Source organism: Vombatus ursinus, unplaced genomic scaffold (genome assembly GCF_900497805.2).
Source record: "Vombatus ursinus unplaced genomic scaffold, bare-nosed wombat genome assembly UNPS02011700.1, whole genome shotgun sequence".
In the NCBI taxonomy this organism is placed as follows: domain Eukaryota; kingdom Metazoa; phylum Chordata; class Mammalia; order Diprotodontia; family Vombatidae; genus Vombatus; species Vombatus ursinus.
In genome coordinates this window covers 6346137-6370564 of record NW_020951478.1, presented here as the reverse complement: position 1 = coordinate 6370564, position 24428 = coordinate 6346137, and the positions used below count along the sequence as shown (strand labels likewise).

Below are 24428 nucleotides of genomic sequence, written 5' to 3'. Positions count from 1 at the left end.
TCTTTCATCTGTCTTTGTTTATAGTAAAAATGTCAGGGTTGATATAGGTTATGGACCTACAGGCAATGATGTCAAAACTCACATTTTACAGGCAAGAAACCTGAAGCCCACGAAGGTTAGGTGATTGAGGTCCTACAATGACAAGTTACTTAATCACTGGACAAGGATCTCAAATTCACAGTACAAGTAACAAAATTGTATATTTAGAAATAGTATGAGAACTGTGATCTTAGCACACGTTGCCTCCTTTTGCCACTTTCACTGCAGAAAAGGAAGGAGACTGTAAAAGGCTGAGGATCATTTTATATTTTTGTTTGATGGGCTGCCATGACCAAAGAATTCATCAACAATTTGCCAACCTGCTAGGGATAAACTTCTCTTTACATAGGGAGCCTGGCCCTCAAAGTAGACTATTTGTTACCAGGGAAAGGGGAAGAGAATGGAATAAGCATTTATTAAGCTATTAATGCCAGTGCCAAGCAGAGATCATCTCATCTGATCATCACAATCACCCTGTGATGTAATTTTATGATCTTCATTTTACAGATAAGGAAACTGAAGCAGATAGAGATTAAGGGACCTTCCCAGAAGCTGAACTTGAACTCAAATCTTCCTGACTCCAGGTCCCACGCTGTATCCACTGAATGACCAGCTAGCTGCTTACGACTCGACTGAATGCGTTCCCAGCAAGGCAGACCCTGTCAGAGCATATGCTCCACTGACATAGTTTTATTTTTTTTCCCCCAAAATTTTTATTTTAAACTTAAATACACAATAAGAAAAGAAAAAGAAACATATTATAAACTTAAATACAAAATAGGAAAAGAAAAAAAGCATTGCCATGTGCACAGTAAAACTTGAGAGGACTCAAAATATTAAAAAAATTTCTATTTCAAAAAAGCCTATATTATAAATACTATGCATTGTGTTCAGAGCTGCCTATCTTTTCTTTGCTTCCTTGTAAGTTTTCTTTTGTTCTCTGCTGTGCACTTTTTACTTTGTTCTTTTTTACCTTCCTCCCCAAAGAAGGCTACAATTAAGCTCAGATACACACGCATATGTATACACATATATATACAAACATATGTACACACAAAGATATCATATACACATACATATACACATATACTTAGATATCTATAATGTAATAATAATATTCCAACCCTATACTGTCTAGTTATTTTAAATATTCTAAAACAATATTGATATGGTTGACATATAGTGTAGTTTCCCTATTTTTCTTTTAATCAAATCTATTTTAGCTTTAATTTTCTCTGAGATCATGATTACTACTGCTGCTTTTTTTCCCTAATAAATTCTACTCCTGATCTTTATTTTATGTTTGTGTGTATCTCTTATTTCCTATCCCTCTGACTCCTCTACTTTAATTCTACCTGCTACCTTGCCCTCCTATTACTTACTCTGCCCTCCCAGCCCAAGGATCCCTCCCTTATCCTCCCAATGCCTAAACATCATTCCATATCTCACACCTTATCCTATTCCCTCACCCTCCCGTCTAAAAATCCCTCCCTCATAAAGGCAGTAGATAGAGCACTGGCCCTGAAGTCAGGAGGACCTGAGTTCAAATCTGGCCTCAGACCAAACACTTGATATTAGCTGTGTGACCCTGGGCAAGTCACTTAACCCCAGTTACCTAAAAATTAAAAAAAAAAAAACATATCTAAGAGCCAAATACCTCTTTTTGACTACGAACCTGTTAACTCAGGCTGACAGTGCAAGCCTTTGAAAACCCAAGATCATTTTCAAAAAATGACAGCTACGCTTCTCTCATCTTATGACTCTAAAGTTGATTTTTTAAGCCAAGTGTCTTTCTACATTTGTCCCAATTAAATGACATTTTTATTAGGCTCAGCCCAATGTCTGCTTGTCAAAATCTTCATGAATTCTACCTTAATAAAGAAAGCTGCTAGCTATCCCTCCCAGCTTTCGGTCACATACAGTGCATTGCACATAGTGCATGGGCACCTAATAAGTGTCTACTGGATCAATGGCTGAATTTCCAGAGTGCAGGGCAATGTTTAGGGTACTATGGGGTAGGTATAGTATGGGTAAAAGAAAATGGCCCCTGTACCTATCTATCTTAAACTAGCTGCATGCCATATAACTTTCAAAGCTCTTTCACATATAGCCTCACCTAATATTCACAGCCCTATGGCTAGACAGGGCATACATCATCCTCATTTTATAATTGTGAAAACAGACATAGATAAGTAAAGTTACTTAATGCAAGTGATTATAAGGAAGGGTCATAATCTGAGCTAGGACTTAGGGTTCAATTTTCCAATTTTTTTTTCTTTCCACTGCAGCAAACAGAGGGAAATTGTTACTTTACAGAATACTAAATACAAATTCCACAACTATATGAAATAGGTGAAGAAAACTCACAGATTTAACATTTGGAGGAAGCCTTACACTTTCTATATAGGTGGGAAAGGCACTAGGGTCTAATATGAAAAAGATTTTGGCATGTGTTTAAAGAAAGGAAAAAATGAGTTCAGTGAATGGAAAAAGGAAAGGTGATGGAGACAGCCAGAGCAAAGCTTATACCCAATAAAGGGTGGGATGCATACTAGGCACTCCAGGAAACCAGACTGTCCACAGTAGGCTGTGTGCAGCTATAAAGATCTGAGAGAATAAAATGAACAAGGACTAGCTAAATACGAGGCTCAAAAGCCACAGCCAAGAGTTCAAAAAATTTTGAATGCTTATAAGAGATTTTGGAAAACAATGAGGCAGCATAGAGCACTGAAAAGAACATAGAATCTGGAATCAAAGAAATGAGTTTCCAAATCCTAGCTCCACCATTTAATAACTGCAAAGTCGCTTCACTTCTCTGAGACTCCTGTTCCTCATCTGACCAATGAGAAAGAAGGTGCACATCAGGATTCAGAACTAACCAAAAAGGAAGCAAGGCAAGAAGTGGGCCATTGAGAGAATCAAGTTACAGTAATTCATGAAGAGCATCCCAGAACCTATGATTGATTTTCAAAGCCAGAAAGACACAGAGTATGAAATGAGGGGGAAAAACCTATGATGCTTTATATTCACAGAGGAATCAGAACAAAACCAGAGACAGTTCTAGGATTCTATTCTTATTACGACAGAGATGACAACAAAACAAGGAAGTTAAAACAAATGAGAATATTTCGGCACAGTGGATAGAGTGCCAGGCCTGGAATCAAGTAGACCTGAGTTCAAATTTGATCTCAGACACTAGCTATGTGACCCTGGGCAAGTCACTTAACCTTGTTTACCTCAGTTTCCTCACCTGTAAAACGAGCTGGAGAAAGAAATGGCAAACCACTCCAGTATCTTTGCCAAGAAAACCCCAAATAGTATCAGAAAGAGTCAGATATAACTGAAACAGATGAACAACAGATTAAAAAATAAGAGATTTTGTTTCCCCATGCTGATTTTTATGACATGGTTTTGCATATATGAAGAAATTCAATTATCAGTAAACTATATGGATTTGGACACCAGGGAAATCAAGTAAAGTTAGGCAAACATAGGCATCATTCATAGAATCTAGAACTTGAAGAACAATCTCCCCTATGAAGAACTGAGGTCCAGAAACATCCTCCAAATTAAATCAACATACACACTCTGATACTTGGTGACTTTAACACAAAGGTAGCAATAGGCAGGAAGAAATGAACTGGAAAAGTGGTATGGTCAGGATGACAGCGGTAGTAAAACAGCACAGCTGGGACTGGATTCTATGTTATCCAATTCCAAATCTAGGGTCTTTTACAGAGCACCATACACATCGCAGGAGCATTCATCACAAAGGCCAAGGAGTTCCCCTAGAATATACCTTTTGCGGTATTACATAGGCATTCCATAAAATGCATTATAAAGGTTTTTACATATAAACAGTGGCCTGAACTAATGTGTTCCCTTCTCCTTCTCTCCTGGACAAAGGCAGCACCACCTGACCTGTTCTCAAGATACCAGCTATACTCTCTCACCCTGTGTGGACCCTACTGTGTGGCACAGGGAACTGAATCGAGTACCATCTTTCCACGAAACTGTGCTCCCCCCTTTTCCACATTACTTCATAGTTCATTCCACCATAAGCATACCCCCTCACAACTATTTATACATCTTCTTTAAACTCCTTCCTATTTCTCATTTAACTCTTCGCCTTACTATGGCAGGAAAATCTTTTTCAGTTTCTTTCTGGGTACTTTTAATCATGGCTAGTAATCTTAAATGGAGCACCTAGGTGGGTGCAGTAGATAGAGTGCCAGGACAGAAGTTGGGAAGACTTGAATTCAAATCTGGCCTCAGACACTGACAAGCTATGTGATACTGGACAAGTCACTTAACCCTGTTTACCTCAGTTTCCTCATCTGTACAATGAATTGGAGAAGGAAATGGCAAACCACTTGTGTCTTTGCCAGGAAAACCTAAAATGGGATCACAAAGAGTCAGCCACAATTGAAACAACGGGACACAATAAATAATCTTAAACAAAGTCCTCTTACAGATATACCTTTATCAAGGAAAAGGAAAAGTTCTCAAGTGAAATTAGACAAATGACTAGGTGTTACCAACTTCTTAAGCCTCTGTCTCCTTCAAAATCTCCACAACAATCATCATGTATCACCTGATCCTATACTCTAATTAAAACTACTTTTCCTCAAGTCCTTATACCTTACACTTTGATCCCTCATCCTGAAGTGGCAGTGACCATGAGTTCTATACTACTACAGCAGACTGCCAAATCCTAGCAAGGAAAATTTGGAAAGGTTTCAAATGCTGGCAGCAAGACACATATCAGCTTAGCTCAATTTGGAAAGATTCAAGAGAAGGTGTACTACTGGATGAGATAAATTTTTTTTGATCATAGCAACTCATGAAATCATCTATTAAATCATGAAGGTATTGTGCTCTACTTACACAGAGTATCCATACAAGATGAACTTATAGATCCTACTTAGTGTTTTAGTATACCCTCAAGTAACATTATTCAAAATAATCTTAGTTAACATTACTTACTTTTTATTGAGATGTCCAGTATTTCAGGTATATCATGGATTTAATAGGCTTTTGTATGCTAGTCTAAAAACTCGGGCACCACTTCTAATGTTATTACTAATATTTAAATGCATTACAAATTCCAAACTAATTTAAAAACAAACTTCTATAACATAATTAAAAAGTGGTTTGTGAACTGGGGACTTCTGTGACTATGCAACTGTTCACACTAATTTACTAGTTTTCATAGATCAAATGTTTCACTTCATTACTGAAGAAACGGCGTATAATTAGTTGTCTGTATGGAAGCAAAGAGTAAAACTCCAACAAGTAGTTTTCAACTCAACAAACATTGAATGTCTCCTATGCACAAAGCTGTCTACTAGAAACCAGGCAATATAAAGATAAAAAATCATAGACCTTTCCTCTTAGGAGCTTACAGTGTAAAAGGATGCACACTACATGCACACAAGTATGATACAAGATAAAATGTCACAGAGGCCAATAAGAACCAGGCAAACTTCTAAGAAATTTGAGAAGGAAGAGATCACTTTTACTTGAGGTAGATGGAGACCAAAGCATCCAAGTAGAAATTCCAAACATAAGATTTTAATAGCAAGAGGAATGAAGAGAATAATTTATAATGAACATGGGAGAAATGATATGTATCAAAGCACAGACATGGAAGAAGGAAGGACGAAAGTGGACTAGAGAACAGTTCAATTTCAGTGGGAAAATAGAGTGTGTGTAGGGAAGTACTAAGAAGATTCTACCTATAATGAAATATACTACATTCCAGGGTAATGAGAGAACCGACAGATATGACCGTTTAAGCTATTTCCAAGAGAGGAAAACATTTATTAAAGTACCTACTAAGTGCCAGGCATTGTGTTAAACATGTTGCAAATATTGTCTCATTTGATTTTCACGATAACCGTAGGAGATAGGCGCTGTTATTACCCATCTTACTGGTTAAGGAAACTGAGGTAGAGGTCAAGTAACTTACTCAGGGTCTAGTAAAGCATTTGAGGCCAGATAAGAACTTGGCCCAGTGCTCTATCCACTGTGCCACCTAACTACTTCTATTATTGTCTTCTTAACATTATGTATTATCAGTGAAAGTTTTTGGAAATCTAAAAAATAATCATATAAGAAGGATCAGATAGCTGAGAATTTATGAATATAAAAACAATCCCACCCCATCATTATTCTGAATCTCCCAGTTTGTGATTTTTTTGGTAAAATTTTCCAGGTTTATAATTATAACTTAGGTTAGATCAATAGAGACTCAGGCTTGTCAACCATTAAAATTATAATAGTTACAATTCTTATATGTCAGAATAGGGTTTTTTAAGGTTTATTCATTTCATATGAAGAACATATGAGGTCAATGAAGACTCAGTAGCAGGGAAAGCATGTATTTTAAATACCTCCTATTTTTTCAAACATGAATACTATCCTAATCATTAAGCTCAAAGAAAGTTGATAAAGTAAAAACCACAACTTTTGATTTATTTTTCATTATAATCTTTATTTGAGATATACTTAACCACCTATTCTTCCAATAATTCTATGCCTTAGTAAAAGCAGTTCAAAAAGAAACTTATTTTTCTTTTCCAATGTGTCCTTTAGGAACATAAACAAAATTTTAAATAGAAATGTATTATTTAAACAACAGTCAGTAGTTACCAACAAAAAGGCACCTAATTCTAACTTCCTTTAAGCCAAAAATCTATTTAACATATTTTCTTTAGTAAATATCTCTTTGAAGAAATTAAGTAAACTATCTCTAGGATACTTTAACTTTGTAATACTCTAATCTAATATAAACAACTAATATCAACCTGATAAAAAAGAATATAAGAAACCATTAAGATGGAAGTGACTTACAATCCAGTTTATCCCCCTTTTTAAGTAGAAATACAATTTCCTTCCTCATCCAGTTGGCTCCAATTGGGAAAAACAATTTGTTTTCCTGGACCATTTAATACTAACGGACTTGATAAGAGTCCCTCTTCAGTACTCAACTGAAAACCTATCTGATGATTTCTAGACATTATTATATGAAGCATGATTCCCTCTCCACAAGCCTCCCCTTTCACTGCTACCTTTACAGGTTATAAGAACAAGATACACTTTAAAAAAAAAACGAAGTTAAGGAAAGCACTCCAGGAATCACTGGTTAGACATCGTCTTCAATAACGAATAAGTCGAATGGAGAACTCTGAGACTTTGTGCCAGTACAGGCAACTGAGAAATACATATGGAAAACCGATTTAAGCAGATCTAGTCCAGTTTGGCAGATCTCTTCCTACTCACTTAATTTCAAGTTCAGTCCAAAGTGAACAATCACCTTAAGAATAGCACCATTCAAGTTTCACTCCCACAAATCATAAAAGTACATCTATCTGCCCTTCAAGGCTAGTCAGTAGGGAATCTATACCTGTAGATATTGTGCCTGCCTCTAGAGAAAGCAAGGTGGAAAGTGTTTGGTCAATAAAAAAACCATCATTCATTCAGCTGTAAGACCCAACTTACTATCAGTCAAGCTCTCACTTTGTCAGAGTAGAAAGTCCATTGTAAAGATTCTGGAAAAGTCCATCCCAGTAATTATTACTATTGGTTAACTTGTTTATTATGAAGGAGCTGGGAACTGACACTTATTCCTTGTTTCTATTCTCAAAAGTTCATAATTCAGACCATAGATTCTAGATGTTTAAAATGTAAGAGAAAAGTTTACCTTTCTCTTCATTCAGAACAATGGTCAGAAATTTAAGAGCCCACTTCATCACGGGAATTGCTAGTGTCTAAAGGCTCGTTATTCTAACAATATAGGTATAAGGAGACATATTCTTCAGTAAACTATTCTTAGATAAGTTAGATCCCTCAATATTTACTTGCTCCTACTATAAACCGGAACTGGTTCAAAGGAGGTTGTGTGGAAAGGTAAACTATCCAAACCGAACAACGATGTGCTACCAAAAAATCTCTCCAACTGTTGAAATTTGAAGTCAACAGCTGGGATAGAACTGGTAAATACATAACAAGTTCAGGAGCTCCATAGTATAGTTGTAAGTGTTATAGTTTGTTAAAAGGCCGTAACTAATCACTGAGTTAAATTATATCACCAAAGCACTGGTCAATCGTTGTTAAGCTGGACACATCTAATTAACCCAAAGAAAATTAGCCTAACACCCTTAGAGCCCTAGAGTTGAAATCCTGGAGGCACACCAAGAGCCCTTTGTGGGGTGGTTCTAATACCTCAATATTGAAAATTAAACAGTTTATAAGATCAGATTTAATTTTCTAATTCAACCTGGTTCTGCTGTGTCAAGTTTGTGCTTAAAAATATATTCTTCAACATATATTCACAGCCCCCAGAGAGAACTACACTCTACTCTGCTCACCTTTAGGGCTTTTTCTGAGGCCTTCTGTGATGACTAGCATCAGACTTTTGAGAAGAACTGAGGAAGACTAGCCATTAGACAAGGCATTTCCCCCACGATCTGACTGCTTGAAGTGACATCCAGGATCAGGTCGATCCTGTATCCAGGAATCATGACCCTCCCTGAGGCACCAGTCATCATGAGACAGTCAGTGCACTTTGGCACTTCTTGAAACCACTGGACTGCTCCTTCAGCTGAAAGGAAAGAAAACATCAAAACCACAACAAACAAAACAAAGGGGAAAAAATCAGTGACTCAAACTGAGAAGACAAGATGTGGGGTGTGGGAAATAAACCAAGATAGCCTTGTCTAGATACAAATGTAGCCAAAACTCCAACACCCTGTTGAAGTTGCTGAATACAGTTTTTCTCAAAATATGGCTAAAAAATAAAACTGCTATCCCAAATCAGGAAAAAGATGAAGTGGGAAAAATAGGAAGGAAAATACCGAAACAGCAAGAGCTTAGAAAGCTAAACTAGTCATACCAAGTACAGTACTAGAAAAAGACTTCTAATCCTAGATGTAAAAAATACAAGGCCTAATCACAATAGGAACTTAATTATTAGCATAGTATTTCATAAGGTTTACAAAGTGCTTAACCTAATCAACAGACACAAGGAAGGCCCAAGGCAGCTGCTAGTGCTACAAAGAATGCTCACGAGAATATGTTAGCAGAACCAATATTCAGTCTCAAATTCTGTCTCAGAGAAGTATGAAATGCACTAAAACTGGATGTAATTCTAGAATTTTTCAAGGACATATTAAAATATACATAAGCTTAAGGAAAATTATTTCCCAATCATCAAATCTGAATTATGAATTCCATGTTACTATAACTGTCACATGGTATATTTTATATCCTAATAACTAACCCTGTTGCATTCCTAAATATTATACAATAACCAATCATAGATGAACTAAGACAAGATCTGTGTCTTTAAAACTGCACAACCATTTCCACTAACCTACAGTAATATATGTATTAAAAATTCTTGTCCTATTATTCTGATGAATTTAAATTTTAAAATTTGTGATTAGATAATTTAAAACACTTAAACCATTAAATTATATCTTGAAAAGTTCTAAGACTAAATACAAAAAAAGGATGATTCAAGGTTTAATCCAACTGCTTCTTAAAAAAAGATCTACTGTAGCCAAGGTATGTTTTTTATTATTTCAATAAACCCTTACAGATATAGAATGTTTTCTAAACGTCTTATGTTATCAGGATGAAATTAATCTTTTTAAGCTGCAGCTTTAGAGGAGTTAGGCTAGGGTTCCTTATCAGATATTCTTAATAAGAGGAAAGCAAATAGGAATCTCTCATATTATCCTAATAATTTTCAAATTATTATTTTCCTTTCTACTTTTTAGAAAATTTTCTATACAATTTACTATACTTCACAAGAAAACTAGTGGTTAAGGATAATCTAGAATTTCCTATTATGGACTCTAAGTCTGGGTGACTGATTCTTAAAATAAATACCTTTAACAACACCCTATTGTTTAAAACAAGTAAGTTCCCTCGCCCCACTATTGGTTCATTCATTATAAAGTACAAGTGCTTTCATGTTTAGCTAAGAAGATGCTATAATGTGGAATTGCTACGCAGCAGGGATGTTAGGACGTCATCTAGTCAAAAAAAGGCAGGAACACCTAAACCAGATAGGACAGATGAGAATTTATCCTATTTTAAAATAATTTCTGAAAGAAAATTTCTCAATCTCACTTGGCAACCCATTCTAAGATTTAACAATTCCCAAGGTCAGGATAGTATTCATTTTATCTAAACTAAATTCTTACTAGACTTTATTGGTGAAAAACATTTCTCTTATTACTCAAACATTATCTTGGGAAATCAAATGTTCTTATATTTAATATTGCTCATTTTCACATTTTTTGTGCAGTCTTCTATTTGTAATTATATTGTGTACATTGTTTTCAGTTTGTCAGTAGTCTGTGTGAAGCAAACTGTGATCGGAACATTTCTAAATGAAATTTTCCTTACATGTGCAATCTCTTATGTTTATTACTTATTGGTTCTGACAAGCCAATAAATGCAAGGTCAAAGTGATTTCATCCTCTGGAAAAAAAATAGTAGCCAGTTATTCTATAATTTTTAAAAATATGTGTGTGTATATATATAGAAATATTCCACTTCAAAATTTCTCCCCAAATGACCTCACTGAAAAGAGTGAAAAGAATAATGGAGTGGTATCATGGGAAAATAAAGATATCCTATCAGAATGAAATTAAAAGGTGCCACCTACCTAAAAACAAACTAAGAAGACTATCTTTTTAATCATATCTTTCAAATATGAAAAATTACTTTCACAAAATTCTGACAATAATGTATCAACTTGTACTCCACCCCAAAAGGGACAAATACAACCAGACAGTAAGCTAAATAAAAGTGGGTAATCTAGACAGAGGAAGAAACTAACTAAAGACAACAGACATTAACTAAATAAATACTGTTGAATGGTTGAAAAAAGAATGAATGTGCTACAGGGCCAGATCTAGGGCTATCTCTCTGAGTTTCCTCTTAAACATTATTAGAAAGGCAGCCATGGGATAATAATAAAAATATAGAAAGGAAGATAGATAGCTAGATAGATAAGAGTGAGTAAGCAAGCCCTGTTTAATACATAGGGTAGCCCATTCTAATACTGTGAGGCTAAATGATTTCTAGGGTCTTTCCCATTTACCTCTTAAAAAAAAACAAACCCACACAAATAAAGTGCCCTCAATCAATTTCAATAATTTTAAGTAAGGTTTGTGTAAAGATGTTTTATTAGAGATGTTACATAATGACATGATAGAATTCTGACACCTTCTGGGGACAATTTTGGACGAGTTTTTGGTTATTTGATAAAATAAAAACTATTCTTGTAAAGTCAAAAGTAAAGAAATTAAGTGCTATACCTAATTTTTGATAACAAAAATACATAGCAGTACCCACACATTTCTGTCAGTATGGATCCTCAAGAGAGACCTTTAAAACAGAAATTCTGACAATAACTACAACCAGTGTGTCAGATGCTGTGCTAGAAAGGCTCTGCCCTAAAAAACCTCAAATTCTAACAGGGAGACGATATGCAAATAAATATCTAGGTGCTAAGTGGCACAGTGGATAGAGTGCTGGGCCTGAAGTCAGGAAGACTCATCTTCCTGAGTTCAAATCTGGCCTTAAAACATGTACCAGCTGTCTGCCTCAGTTTCCTTATCTATAAAATGAGCTAGGGAAGGAAATGGCAAACCACTTCAGTATCTTTGCAAGAAAATCCCAAATGGGGTCATGAAGAGTCAGACACGACTACACACAAAATATACACAGAGTAGATAGGAGATACAGGAAAGGCCTCATGCAAAATGCAGCATTCAAGATAAGCCTTGAAGGAAGATGGGGAAACTGATGGTTACAGAGGACAGCACTCCAGGCATGGAGATCTGGCAGTGCAAAGGTATATGGATGGGAGATGGAGCATCCAAGGTGTTAAGCCAGGGTACCTGGATCAAAGCGCACAGGGGAGTAAAGTGTAAGAAGCCAACAAAGGCACAAAGTGGCCAAATTGTGAAGGGCTTCAAAAAGTCAAACAAGGGATTTTGTATTTGACTGTGACAGTGATAGGGAGCTCCAGGAGGTCTGGGGAGGGGTTTGTGGCAGTGATTCCAGTCAGAAGGCCCCTGCAGCCCACGAGAGGTGGCAAGGGCCTGAGCCGGAGAGGCTGCTATGTGAGTGGTAAGGAGGTCATGTCGGAGAGACATTGTAAAGATGCAAGATAAACTTTAAGAACTGGAAGGGAACTAAGGCTCAGGGCGGTTAGGATACTTCACCTAAGGTCATAAAGTTGGGTAGGGGAAGAAATCAGTAATTTCAGAAAATGAGAAAAAAAGAAATCAGTAAAATCAGAGACTAGTATCTGACACTTGTAGCCAGAGATACTATAAAAATGCAGAGGATAATTACAGATCTTTGACAGTTGAGTTTTTCTGAATTAAAAGAAACAAACAAACCACCCCAATAACTTGAAATGGTCTGGGAAAATCAGCATTAATAACAACGTAAAGGGGCAGCTAGGTGGTATAGTGGATAGAGCACCGGCCCTGAAGTCAGGAGGACCTGAGTTCAAATCAGGCCTCAGACCAAACACTTCATTTGACATGTACGAGCTGTGTGACCCTTGTAAGTCACTTAACCCCAAGTGCCTTAAAAAAAAAAAAAAAAAAAAAAAAAAAAGAGCCTAGTTTCTTTCACCAAAACTCTCAAGAGCTACTAACCTGTCCATAGCTATGAGATACAGAGTAAGACACCAATTTAGGATAACTGTAGACATTTCCTATAAACCTGTATTATAATTAAACATCTACTTTATAAATTAATTCACCGGGCCCTGTGAGAAGGTTAGAAACAGAATTTGATAAAGGAGCTTTGAGGCCAAAAACAATGGCACATCTGATCAACCTGAATAATATCTACTGGGAAAACTAATGAGAAACAATAGTTTTTAATGTCAATAGCAAGCACATGTTTTTTCAACTTCAAATTTCATCAAAACAATTTTGGTAAAAAAAAAAGTTTGGTAAAAAAAAGGAATCCTAATATAAATCAATACACACACAGACACAGACACACACACACACACACATACACACACACAGACACACACATCTCTGCATTTCAAAGATAAACTATTATTGCTACCTACGAGAATTTTTTAAAAATGCTAACTGGTATGCCTATCATAGAATCTCGCCACTAGGTGCTAATGAAAATAATCTGGTAGAGCTTCTGGACTGCCTACTGAACAGTATCATCAACTATGACCTCCTGGATGCATGATATGGTTGATTATTTTAGTTATAATGCAGTTCTGCAGCAATGGTATTTATCATTTATACAAAAGGACTTGCTATCAGTAGGACAGGCAATGGAAAAAAGTATGATTGGCTGGAAGGGAGTTCAGCAAAATTTTAGTTAACTGCCATATTGTAATTTGACTGGTTGTGTGAGAGTTGGTATCTTTTCTGAGCTATATTAATCACTCAATAAAAGGACTGAAAATGCAAAATGTTAAGTTTTACATGATTCTGTCTGAAAATGTACAAAACCTATACTTCCAGTCAACTATGAAATTATTCTAGCAGATTTTGTGTCACCAAAAATTCTAAACAAAATTATATGTAAATTGCTATATGAATGTTCTAGAAAAACATACAACACACTTGAGCATCAAATAAAGGCAAATGAAACAACAATTAAAACCAAACAATAATATACATCCCAAGTTTTTAATCTGGGATACAAAATAAGATATCACTCAGCTCTGCCACCTTGGCAACAATCCTGTTCAAATGATTTTACCAGTTAATGTCACAGAAGACATGCCTTTTGTCAAATAAAATATTGCTTCATATGGACCATTATTCAGAAGTATGTAATTTACTAAGCCAACAATAAAGAATGGTTTTTCATGAATGGCTTATTGTTTTAAATTTTGTAAATATGACAAACTAATAGAAAATTGGTTCAAGGTAAAAGATAAATTATGGAGAATCAACTAGCAGTTGCAATAGTCAGCAATAATTTTGTCTTTGGGTAATGTGCATTCCTCTCAAATCGCACAAATGAATTGTATTAAAGTCTCTTACTAAATTTAACAGCTCACTTAGTACAACAGATATGTTTCTTTTTCCTATGTATGTGCCCATTAAGAGCACTATAATTTGTTTGTATAACATTTGTGTAAAGAGTCAAAACCTTTCCTTAATTTTTAAGATAAAGGCATGAGCTTGCTCTTATGACGAGAACCATGCAGTTTCCCATGAGCTTATATTATATGGTCATCCTTCCTCTAGATGCCCTGTCTTGAAGGTAAACAAAAGCAGTGCCACAGACAAATGGAGATAGTCAATTTAAAGTTTACTAGTACAAAGTGTGCCTTAGAGTGTACAAATTAGTGCACAACACTAATTTGTCTAGGATCAATCAATCCGGTATTGACTGAGCACGTGTTATAGATCCAGCATTCTGCTAGGTGTTGTGGAAAACAAGTCAAGTCTAGCTATAAACAGTGTGGTGCAACCTCTAAATGCGTAATGACTGTTGGGGTCTAGTGGAAAGAGCACTAGTTTGTTTTTTTGTTTTTGATTTTAAACTTCATTTTCTAGCTAAGCAGAGTGGACTTGAGTTCAGAAGTATCACATTCATACTTCAGTTCTATCATACAAATCATGAGACCCTGGACAAGTAACATAAACCTTATTACTGAGGTTTGGTTTTCTCAGTGTCAGAATGGGGATAATTAAATTTTACTTTAAATTTTAAATCCTCTGTAACAGGATTTTAAGGATCAAATACAATACATTTTAAAGCCTAAAATACCATGTTAATTTTTTTATTGTTATTATTGATGACAACTTGAGATAAAATTTACAAAGGCTTCAAGAAGAGAGGTGATATTACAGTGTTGGGGCATAGCATAAACAAAAGCTTGAGGTAGGGATTCCTATGACACGCTTCGGCCATAGTAAAGATTCTTTGACAGCAGGTGAGTTGGGAAGAGTAGAAAATAAAGTTGGATATAGGTAGGATGTGGTGAGATTATGGAGGCCCTTGAAGAGGAACATGGGTTTAGATTCAGGCATAGCAAACAAAGGGGAAGGACCTCAAGTTCTTGAACAAAGGACCGGTTTGTGTTTCAGGAGAATAATTCTGAAAGAGATGTGCTGCTTCCTTGGAAACAAAGAGATGAGCCATCAAATTACTAGTGATGAGCTAGCTACTCATTAAAGAGAGTAGTGGCACCAAGGACAGATAGAAAATAACAAATATGAGAGATGTGACAAAGGAAGAATCAACCCAATGTACTGTAGCCAGTTAGTGTTCACTAAGAAGAGGTATTTCAGTGAATTCTTATCTTTCCAGGAAATACTCAATTATCATTTGTATTATACATCTCTCTTCTGATTATCAAATGGCTTCCTTTTAAAATGTGATCTGAAAAAACCTCCAACTTCTCCTTTTTTCATTACTCATCTGGAAATAATCAAGCCCAATGGTTTCTTAGTATAATTATCTAAACCCCATGCAGTGAAAAAGCTCTAAAGGAACTTCAGCTATCTCATGAGTTTTCTGGTCAATAAGTGAATAATCTCTTCACCTAATCAAAATATATCACATTGTACCTACTGAAGTCAATTCCACAGGTTCCATAGTTCAAAAAAACAAACACGCACATTCCATTAGACCACAATATCAATATAGTTGTAAGTCCAGAGAGGCTTCTCAAAATTGGAGGAAATCTCAATCCCGATGGAAAAAAAAACAAAAAACAAATATTTCTGTCAAAGCATAACAATAAAAAGCTGGTGTGATAACCAGGTAAATTCTATAAGAAGGAAACACCAATTTTTCAATCTTGAGTTTACAAAATACCTCAGCTTAGTATTAGTAATGCATCATTACTGTATCTTCATCACCAAATTTACTAAACATATCACTAATGATACTAACAGTCTACCTTAAGCAATCAAAAGAATCAGATCTCTGTGTTAGCAATCATTAAATTATTATACAGAAAGGGCAAGAATAACTGAAATATGAAGTGTTATATACAAATTTTTACGTCATGATGTACAAAGAACCAAACTGTGACTAGCAAGCCATTTGTTAGTATTTAACAAATAACATCTGTAGAGTGTTTCAACTTTTCACATCTGTCATATCATTATACTGGGGAAATTATGGATCCTTCTACTTTGATCCACCTACACCTAGAGCTTTCACAGAGTTATGAGATTATCAGTGATCACTTCTTGATTTTTTTGACCTTTTGGTAAAAATCTCCTAATCAAGGGGGGGAAAATGCATGTTGTCCTGGATAGCTCAAAAGTACTACTGTTTATATAGCCCAAAGTATACCTACACTCAGTACATCATTTTAGATATTGCAGGGAAAAAGATGATGAAAAGGCAACAGGCGTCAGAACTACATCAAGCAACAAAACAACATAACTAAGAACAAACCATATTTGTAAAAACAGAGTTCAAAAACATCAAGTTTATTCTCCCACACAAGTATAAAATGATACACATTTCCAACAGTATAACTCATCATATAATATTGACACAGGGCACCTCTTGCCCATCTCTCAGGTGAATAGCTCTCAAACTTTAAGTCAACAATCAGACTTCACCCAATATTTATCCCAAGAATAAGACAGAAGACATCCTGATGTCAGTTCACAAATCAAAATATTGTACAATATATAAATACATGAGAAAAAGGCTAGAGAAGAACAAATGATAAAATAGTCCAAACAAAGCAGAGAGATACACAGTGACTTGTCAGATAAAACCTAATAGTATGCCCAAAAGATATTTTTATGAAGGGCAAAAAGCACATACACACATATACAGATATGTGTATGCACATACATGCCTATGTATACACATACATACATGTGTATACATTACAGACACATATATGTATATATACACTGAAAGCAACTCCTCACCAAAAGTTAAAAGTAGAAAGCAAAAAGAAGAATTTTTTTCAATTATAACATGAAGTCAACCAAAAAAGGCTAAAAACAAAATCAGCAAAGAGGAATAATGTTTAAAGAATGCTCATCACACCAAAATGATCTTCTCCCATTTTCTGGCTATTTCATGTTTCATTAAATTTCCCAAAGAAAGCCCAATAAATAGAGAAGGAAAAAAACTCAAACTCAATCTGACTACTTATTAACAGCTATCAGAAAAAGATAGGTAGAAAGAAGTTTAAAATCGAAAGATAAGTAAAATGTATTATCTGTGCGTTAAATTTACACATGCATTCTATTCCTATACACTGACATAAATAATTAGCTGCATGTCAATTCCTGCTACGAGAGGTGAATAATTCAAAATTTTGGCTAAGGAGCATTCTTAACTACTCATATGGTGTAAAGAGGACCCCTTAATTTTGCATTATAATCTAAACAAAATTTTAACTTGGTTTTAAACAACCATGGTCTCAGTTCCCTGTTCTCACTGTAGACTGGTCCTTGGGGTCAGGTGGACCTGAGTTCAAATCTGGCCTCAGACACTTGACACTTACTAGTTATGACACCCTGAGCAAATCACTTAACCCCAATTGCACAAAAAAAAAAAGAAAAAGAAAAGAAAGCAGTTCAGGCAATGGGAGAGAGATGGCTTTGGATTATCACAAACTCAAAACATTATATAGTCCACTGGAAGATAACCAAGAATTGAGTGTATAGGAAAATTGTTTTTTAAAACTGCATTTGTATTATGAATGATGAAGTAAGCAAAGCTTACCTCCTCCTGGACTCCACTGGTAGTAGTCAACTTGCTCCCATCAGTAATTGTTATAATTATTGCTGGCTCCAGGAAAAAAGGGTTTCTTCCCTAAGGGAGTAAAAAAAAAAAAATCAAATTGTAATTATTATGTGCAATAAGTTTTTAATAAATCAGGCCTTAGTCTAAATTTCTGGCTTAAAAGCAAATATTTAAAAATCTCTCCATGCTTAAACATTACCAATTAATATTGACTAGGAAGATGTATAAAAAGACTAGACAGGACACTGTATAAAATATCAATAGTATCAAATAATATCAAAACACAAGAGTAATCATTTCCATATTCAAAAATGGGAAAGGGACAAAAATTAATAATAGTAATAGCTAGCACTTTGCAGTGCTTTAAGGTTTGCAAAATGCTTTACAAATATTATCTCATTTTATCCAAACAACCCTGGGAAGTAGGAGTTATTATTATCCCTATTTTACAGATGAGGAAACAGACAGCAATTAAGCAGTTGGCCCAGGGACACACAACTTTATATCTGAGATTGAATAGGAACTCAAGTTTTCATGATGCCAGGTCCAACATCCAACACTGTGCCACCTATCTGCCTCTATTCATTCAAACAACACTAGGTCATGAAAAAATAAAAAAGCCAACAAATCAACATTAAATAGAAAAGAAGGCTTAGAAAGATCTCATTCCTCACACACATCCTGCCACCCCCCCAAAAAAAAGCAATGGGGATGCTAGAGTCAAAATTCACATTTTCATTTGGGATTAAAAAATCCTAAGTAAATGAAGTTTACATACATGTGCAATCACAATCCTTTTATTATAGTTTATTCGTTATTTTTTATGTCAAATTATCTGAGTATCAATACTTGCCAATACAGTTTGAAGTAAAATTCATATAACCTAAAACACACACACACACACACACACACACACACACACTATACACCTAAATTCAACCCAGTCTTGGAGCAAGAGAGGCCTGTGTTCAAGTTCCACCCCTACCATTACCGGCTGGGTCATCCTGAGACACTCCAGGAAACTCTGAAATTATAGTAGTTGCTGATCTGCATTGGTCGAGAAAAGGGTTCTCATTGTCTTACAAGACATACACAGAGGATCTTAGATGTACAAGGAGCTGTAGCAGGTGTTATGGGAACCATAGAACTTAACAGCCCCTGCCCTCACAGAACTCAGCATTCCTTATCTGAGAGACTGCTCCATCAACAAACATTTACTAAGAAACTAACGTACCAGGTACTACGAGGCAGTGAAGACAAAAAGATAAAAATTACCAAACCCCTGCCCTCAGAGATATTACATTCTCTCAGGAGAGGCATTACATACACCTAAGTGCATATAAAATAAATACAAGGTAATGGGGGAGGCGAGGAGAAGCTTCAGGAACACGAATACAAGTATAAATACAAGGTAAAATGTGAAAGTGCAATAAAAGTAGTAATTATATTTTAGAGAAGGCAGAAAGTATTTCTGGCTGTAGGGAATCAATAAATGCTTCAATGAAAAAAAATTTCATTTGAGATGGGCTTGGAAGAGTAGAAAACAAGCAGAAAAAGGAAAATAAGCACTTGCTATCTGTCCTGGATACCCAAATAGGTGTTTGAGAGAAGAGGTGGAAGGTCAAAAGATGATTGACTCCCTGGAAAAACATTAGGGCTGATAAATAAAAACACAATTAAGAGCTCAAGGTATAATACTGATAACTAAGTTTTAGATGGAAATTAATGGCCACAGGAAAACACTGTCCACAACAAGGATATTAACAAAGTAGCAATGTCAAGAAACAATGGAAATGCTACAGTAAGTAGGTTAAGGGGAACTTTTGATAGAATGACTTTATATGCTTCATTTTAGAATTCTATAAAATAAAAATTTTGTAAATGAGAAGCAATTTAGAAACGCTTATTTGTTAAATTATTATAGATCAGTAACGCTTTATATTACTCATACAAAACTACAATCAATGAAATGTAGGTTCTCCTTTTTAAAAAAGCCTCACTGTTTACACTTTTTTCCTGAATTAGGATCTTCATAAACACTTAAATAAACCTTCAACATGCAGAACACTCAAATTTCTTTAATTGGACTCACGTCCAATCTACATCAGTAGAAAGACCCCAGGGAGGAAATTCTGTCTTACCTTTGCACTAGTGACCCCCCATACCTGGGATGCTTTCTCCTCATATCCATGTCTTGGAACCCCTAAATTCCTTCAATATTCAACTCAAGTCTCACATTCTGAGGGACCTGTACTGGTCTCGCTCAATCCAACCCCTTAATTGCCAGTATCTTCCTCACAAAGATTTTCTGGTGTCCATTTTGTACATATATATACATATGTACATGCATACACACACACATATTATCTTCCCAGTTATATTGTAAGCTCCTTGAAGGAAGGAAACAGGTTTAGTTCTCTTCATACCACATAGGAGATGCTTAATAAAGGCTTGAAAGATTGCTCTACCAGCACAAATCCATATCATCTCTGGTAGTCTTGAGAGTCAGATAGGGCACAGAGGTGAAGGTAATCATCCAAACTTACAGAACAAATGTGTCAGAGGCAGGATTTGAACCCAGGTCTTCTAATTGAAAAGTTAGCTCTCTATGCACTACATCAGATTGCCTCTCATTACGTTCTTTACATTGCCATAAATGTTACAAAGATGACCAATTCCTTTAAAGAAAAAGTTTGGTTTTTTTAATTCAAGATTTTTTTCCATTCAATTTTAATAATCATCATTTAAAATATATTGCTTTTTAAGGAAGATTTCAAAGTGTTTATTTTGTATATGTATACTATATAAGTGTATGTGTATGTATATGTGTGTGCATATGTGTGTGAATATATCCATTTGTTCTAAACACACTTTTGAACTGGTATTATAAACATTATCATCCCTCATTTTACATCCAGAGTTCAGGCACAGAAAGTCCATACAGATATGGAAATAAAATCCAATTCACGACTCCTGGTATTTCCAAATGGCAACTTTATAAACTGAATTCTGAAAATCTCTCATAAAATGTCTAAGTCATTATGAATTAATCAAAAAAGAATTAATCAAATATAATTAAAAGGTGTTACTGCATAATTATAGATATCAAATCTATTTACTGCCATTTTTAGCAGAATATAACTCAAACATTACTATCTCAATAACTTTAAAAGCCTTGACATTAGTTTTTTTTATTGGTTTTTTTTTTTTTGGTGAGGCAATCCAGGTTAAGTGACTTGCCCACAGTCACACAGCTAGTAAGTGTCAAGTGTCTGAGGTCGCATTTGAACTCGGGTCCTCCTGACTCCAAGGCCGGAGCTTTATCCATTGCGCCACCTAGTTGCCCCAACATTAGTTTTAAATTATAAAACACACACACACACACCCCTGTCTCTCTCTCTCCCCCTTATCTGCTTGACATTTCCACTTGGATGTTACATTACTACTTCCAACTATTTTCAAATCAAATTCATCCTATCCCCAAAACCAACCTGTTTTCAAATTTCTTGACAACAGTGACTCCATTCCCCTATACATTCTGTACCTTTAGCTCATTCTATTCCTTCACTTTAATCTTTATCCATTTAATAACCAATTCTCCCTACAACCCAGCTCATTTGCATTCCTGCTACCACTGTTCAAGGCCAAATCCTCTAGGTTACTTCAACAGTCTCTCCACACATTCTTGAGTTCATTCATCATCCATACTGTTTCATATTTTTCATAATTTTCATATTATCGTGTTGCTCAGAAACTTAAGATTCCTATTTTTCTATATCAAATTACATTTTTCTGCCCAAACAATCCAACCGCAATCCATTTCTCCAACAATTTCATACTACAGCTTAATTTTAGAGGTAGTAGAAAAAGAGACCTGAACTTGGATTCAGCAAGATGTAGGGGAGCCCAAGCCCTACACCTTGGGCACACTGAACATGGGCAATCTTTTTAGCCTCCCAGACCTAAAAGTATTTTGTATTTTATGGAAGCGCTGCAACCTGCCTTGGTGTAGGGATTCCAACATACTGATTTCCTCTAATCTTTATCCTATTCTAGGCTGGTCAGTTTGGAAAGCAGGGCATTCTTATTCCTGCCTCTGCCTTTGCTCATGATATTCCCTCTCAATGGGATCTTCTCACAATCTCCCCAAACTGCTGCTGGTTCAGGTCAAGTCTTTTGTACTCCATGAAACTTTCACCAAGTACTCTAGCCTTCACTGACAATCCTCTGAAATTCTACATTTAGAGTATGCCACAGAATTCAGAATTCAATTTTGTTTTCTATCATGCATTCATTCCATTCCCCCAACTAGAGTCAATACATAAAATATACAAATGTATATACAAAAATCAGCTAGCCTTTTCTTTCTTTTACTATTGAGTTTAGCCAGGAAAAAAATAACTTCTGAAAGAAATTATTTCTCCTGCCTTTCAAAATGATCTCAACCAAGTTTACTATTCACCTAAGTATCTTATGTATAAAATGCTTTTAAAATGTTGAATTTTTACTTTTTTTAAATTAACATGCATTTTTCTCTAACTCCATTAGAGAAAAGAGAAATAAGAAAAACAAAACCCTTCTAACAGTCAAGTAAAACAAATTCCCATATTAACTATGTCCAAAAACATGTCTCATTTAGGCCATTGGCTTTGGTAACGTTTGTATATGTTGGATGTAAGTGAATTAAAATAAGGCTTAAAAATTTGTTAGGTTATGCTGGAAAAAACTTGTTAGGTAAAAACTGGAGTCTTACTATAATGAATCATCAGGGACCATAACATATGACCACCTTATAAATTAGACCACCTATACAATTCTTTTGGTATTAATTGAACCTTTTCTGATGGTTTTCAAAACTGACCTCCCCATCTAATCTATAATTTTGTTATAAGATTCTAGTATATATGCAATTTAATTAAATTATACTAATGCCATATTACTTTATGTGTACATCATGTCAGTTCTTAACCCCATCTGTTCTTGCTTTTATTTTTTATTGGCTATCCTTTGAGTCAATATCAAATTACAAAGCAAAAACTTTCCACTATTCTGCTCCATTCACCCAAGAACAATTCTTCTAAGATAAAGTAAAAATGAATAAACCCAAGTTTATAACTTTTATACACATACATACATATATGTATATGTGGGTACATATAGGAGGTGTATATGTAAAATCAACATACACCTAACACACTGAATCATTTTAAGGGTATACTTTGATACAAGATAACACAATAAAAGTCCTCAGTAGATTCAAATATTTAATGTCTGAAGATATGTATACAGAAAACAGATGAAGATCAATACCTTTCCAGAGTGTAGATTTGATTTTGAATATATCTATTCAACTATACCCGAATATGAACCCACCTAAATGACTATAAAATCAGTTAATCAGAAACCCACCTTCCTCACAAAAACCCTTTTGTTTCATGAAACCCATACAAATGACCATGATCCTTCCAGGCAGTACAGTGGCACAGTGGATACAGTATGGTTATGGAGTCAGAAAACCATGGGTTCAACTACTGCCCCAAATACTTACTGGTCATGTGTCCCTGTATAAGCAAAAACACCTCTGGGCCTCATTTTCCTTATTTATAAAATGAGGGGGCTGGACTTTATGAATTCTAAGATTCCTTTAGAGATTTAAATCTATGAAAAGTATTGGGTCAGATAAACAGATTCTCCATAAAATGAATTCATTTTAAAATGAAGTGTTGACTGTTAAGAGCTTATGCTTACAGCATAGATTACTTTAAAAAAATTAAGTTTTCCTGCAATTTCTGGAATCTGATCATAAATTTAGGACATGCTATTTTGACTTTCATATTATTTTCCCCTACTGGCAATACAATAACCACATCTTACTATCAATTCTCTGCTCATCAGAACACTAAAAAATTAGGTACCATAGGATCAGTTTTTATGAAAAAATGACCCAACATTCAGAAAGTCTAAGCCACAGTTACAATTTGACAAATCAAATCAATATTAGAAGACAATTGTGTCATCTCCCAAATAATAGGCTATGTGATAAGATCTCAAAATCTCTCTATTTGAGACTATTAACATTTATATTTTAAAAATGAGGGCTTTCTAACTTCATGTAACATGGGATACTGGAAACAATTTTTTCTACTAAGTTGTAAATAATCAGAACCCAAATGGAACGTAAGCTCCTTAAGGGCAAGGATTATCATTTTGGCTTTGAATTACCAGTACTAAGCACAGTGCCTGGCATATAATAGGAGATTAATAAATACTTATGAATTAATAACAATAGAAGAGAATCCCCCCCAAAATTAAGGTCTGCTATTAAAGAGTTTGCCAGTAGAGGGACTAAAAGTTAACTTAAATCACTCTTAGTTCTCTACTCTCATTCAATAGGGCAAGCTGTCACATTACAATGTTAGAAGAGGTTTTCTTGACAAAAAAGCAGTCCATCAAAGTTTTGGTTATTATGTAGTATCTGATTACATTAACCTACCATTCTAGCTATAGCTAGCTCCATTAGCTTATTTACTAGCACTCCTTAGTATACCTTAGAGCTATCATTTCATCCTGAGAAGAAACACATGGAACTCAAGGAAAAGTGTACAAGAAAAAGTTAAGATCTTCACTTCAAA

General features: G+C 35.2%; 1 protein-coding gene across 3 annotated transcripts in view; it reads right to left on the bottom strand.

Moving 5' to 3' along the window:
* Positions 1 to 24428, bottom strand: part of INTS6 (integrator complex subunit 6) — a 107968-nt gene that overhangs the window by 64287 nt on the left and 19253 nt on the right. For 2 of the 3 annotated variants that reach the window (XR_003568635.1, XM_027856899.1), the window contains exon 4: positions 17776 to 17865. Coding sequence is in view for 1 of the 3 variants with exons in the window: in XM_027856899.1 (XP_027712700.1) it covers positions 17776 to 17865 (90 nt within the window). In the remaining 2 variants the exon portion in view is untranslated. Of the gene's footprint in view, positions 1 to 8411; positions 8545 to 17775; positions 17866 to 24428 lie in introns of those variants that run through there. The other variant, XM_027856900.1, reaches the window with a different exon arrangement.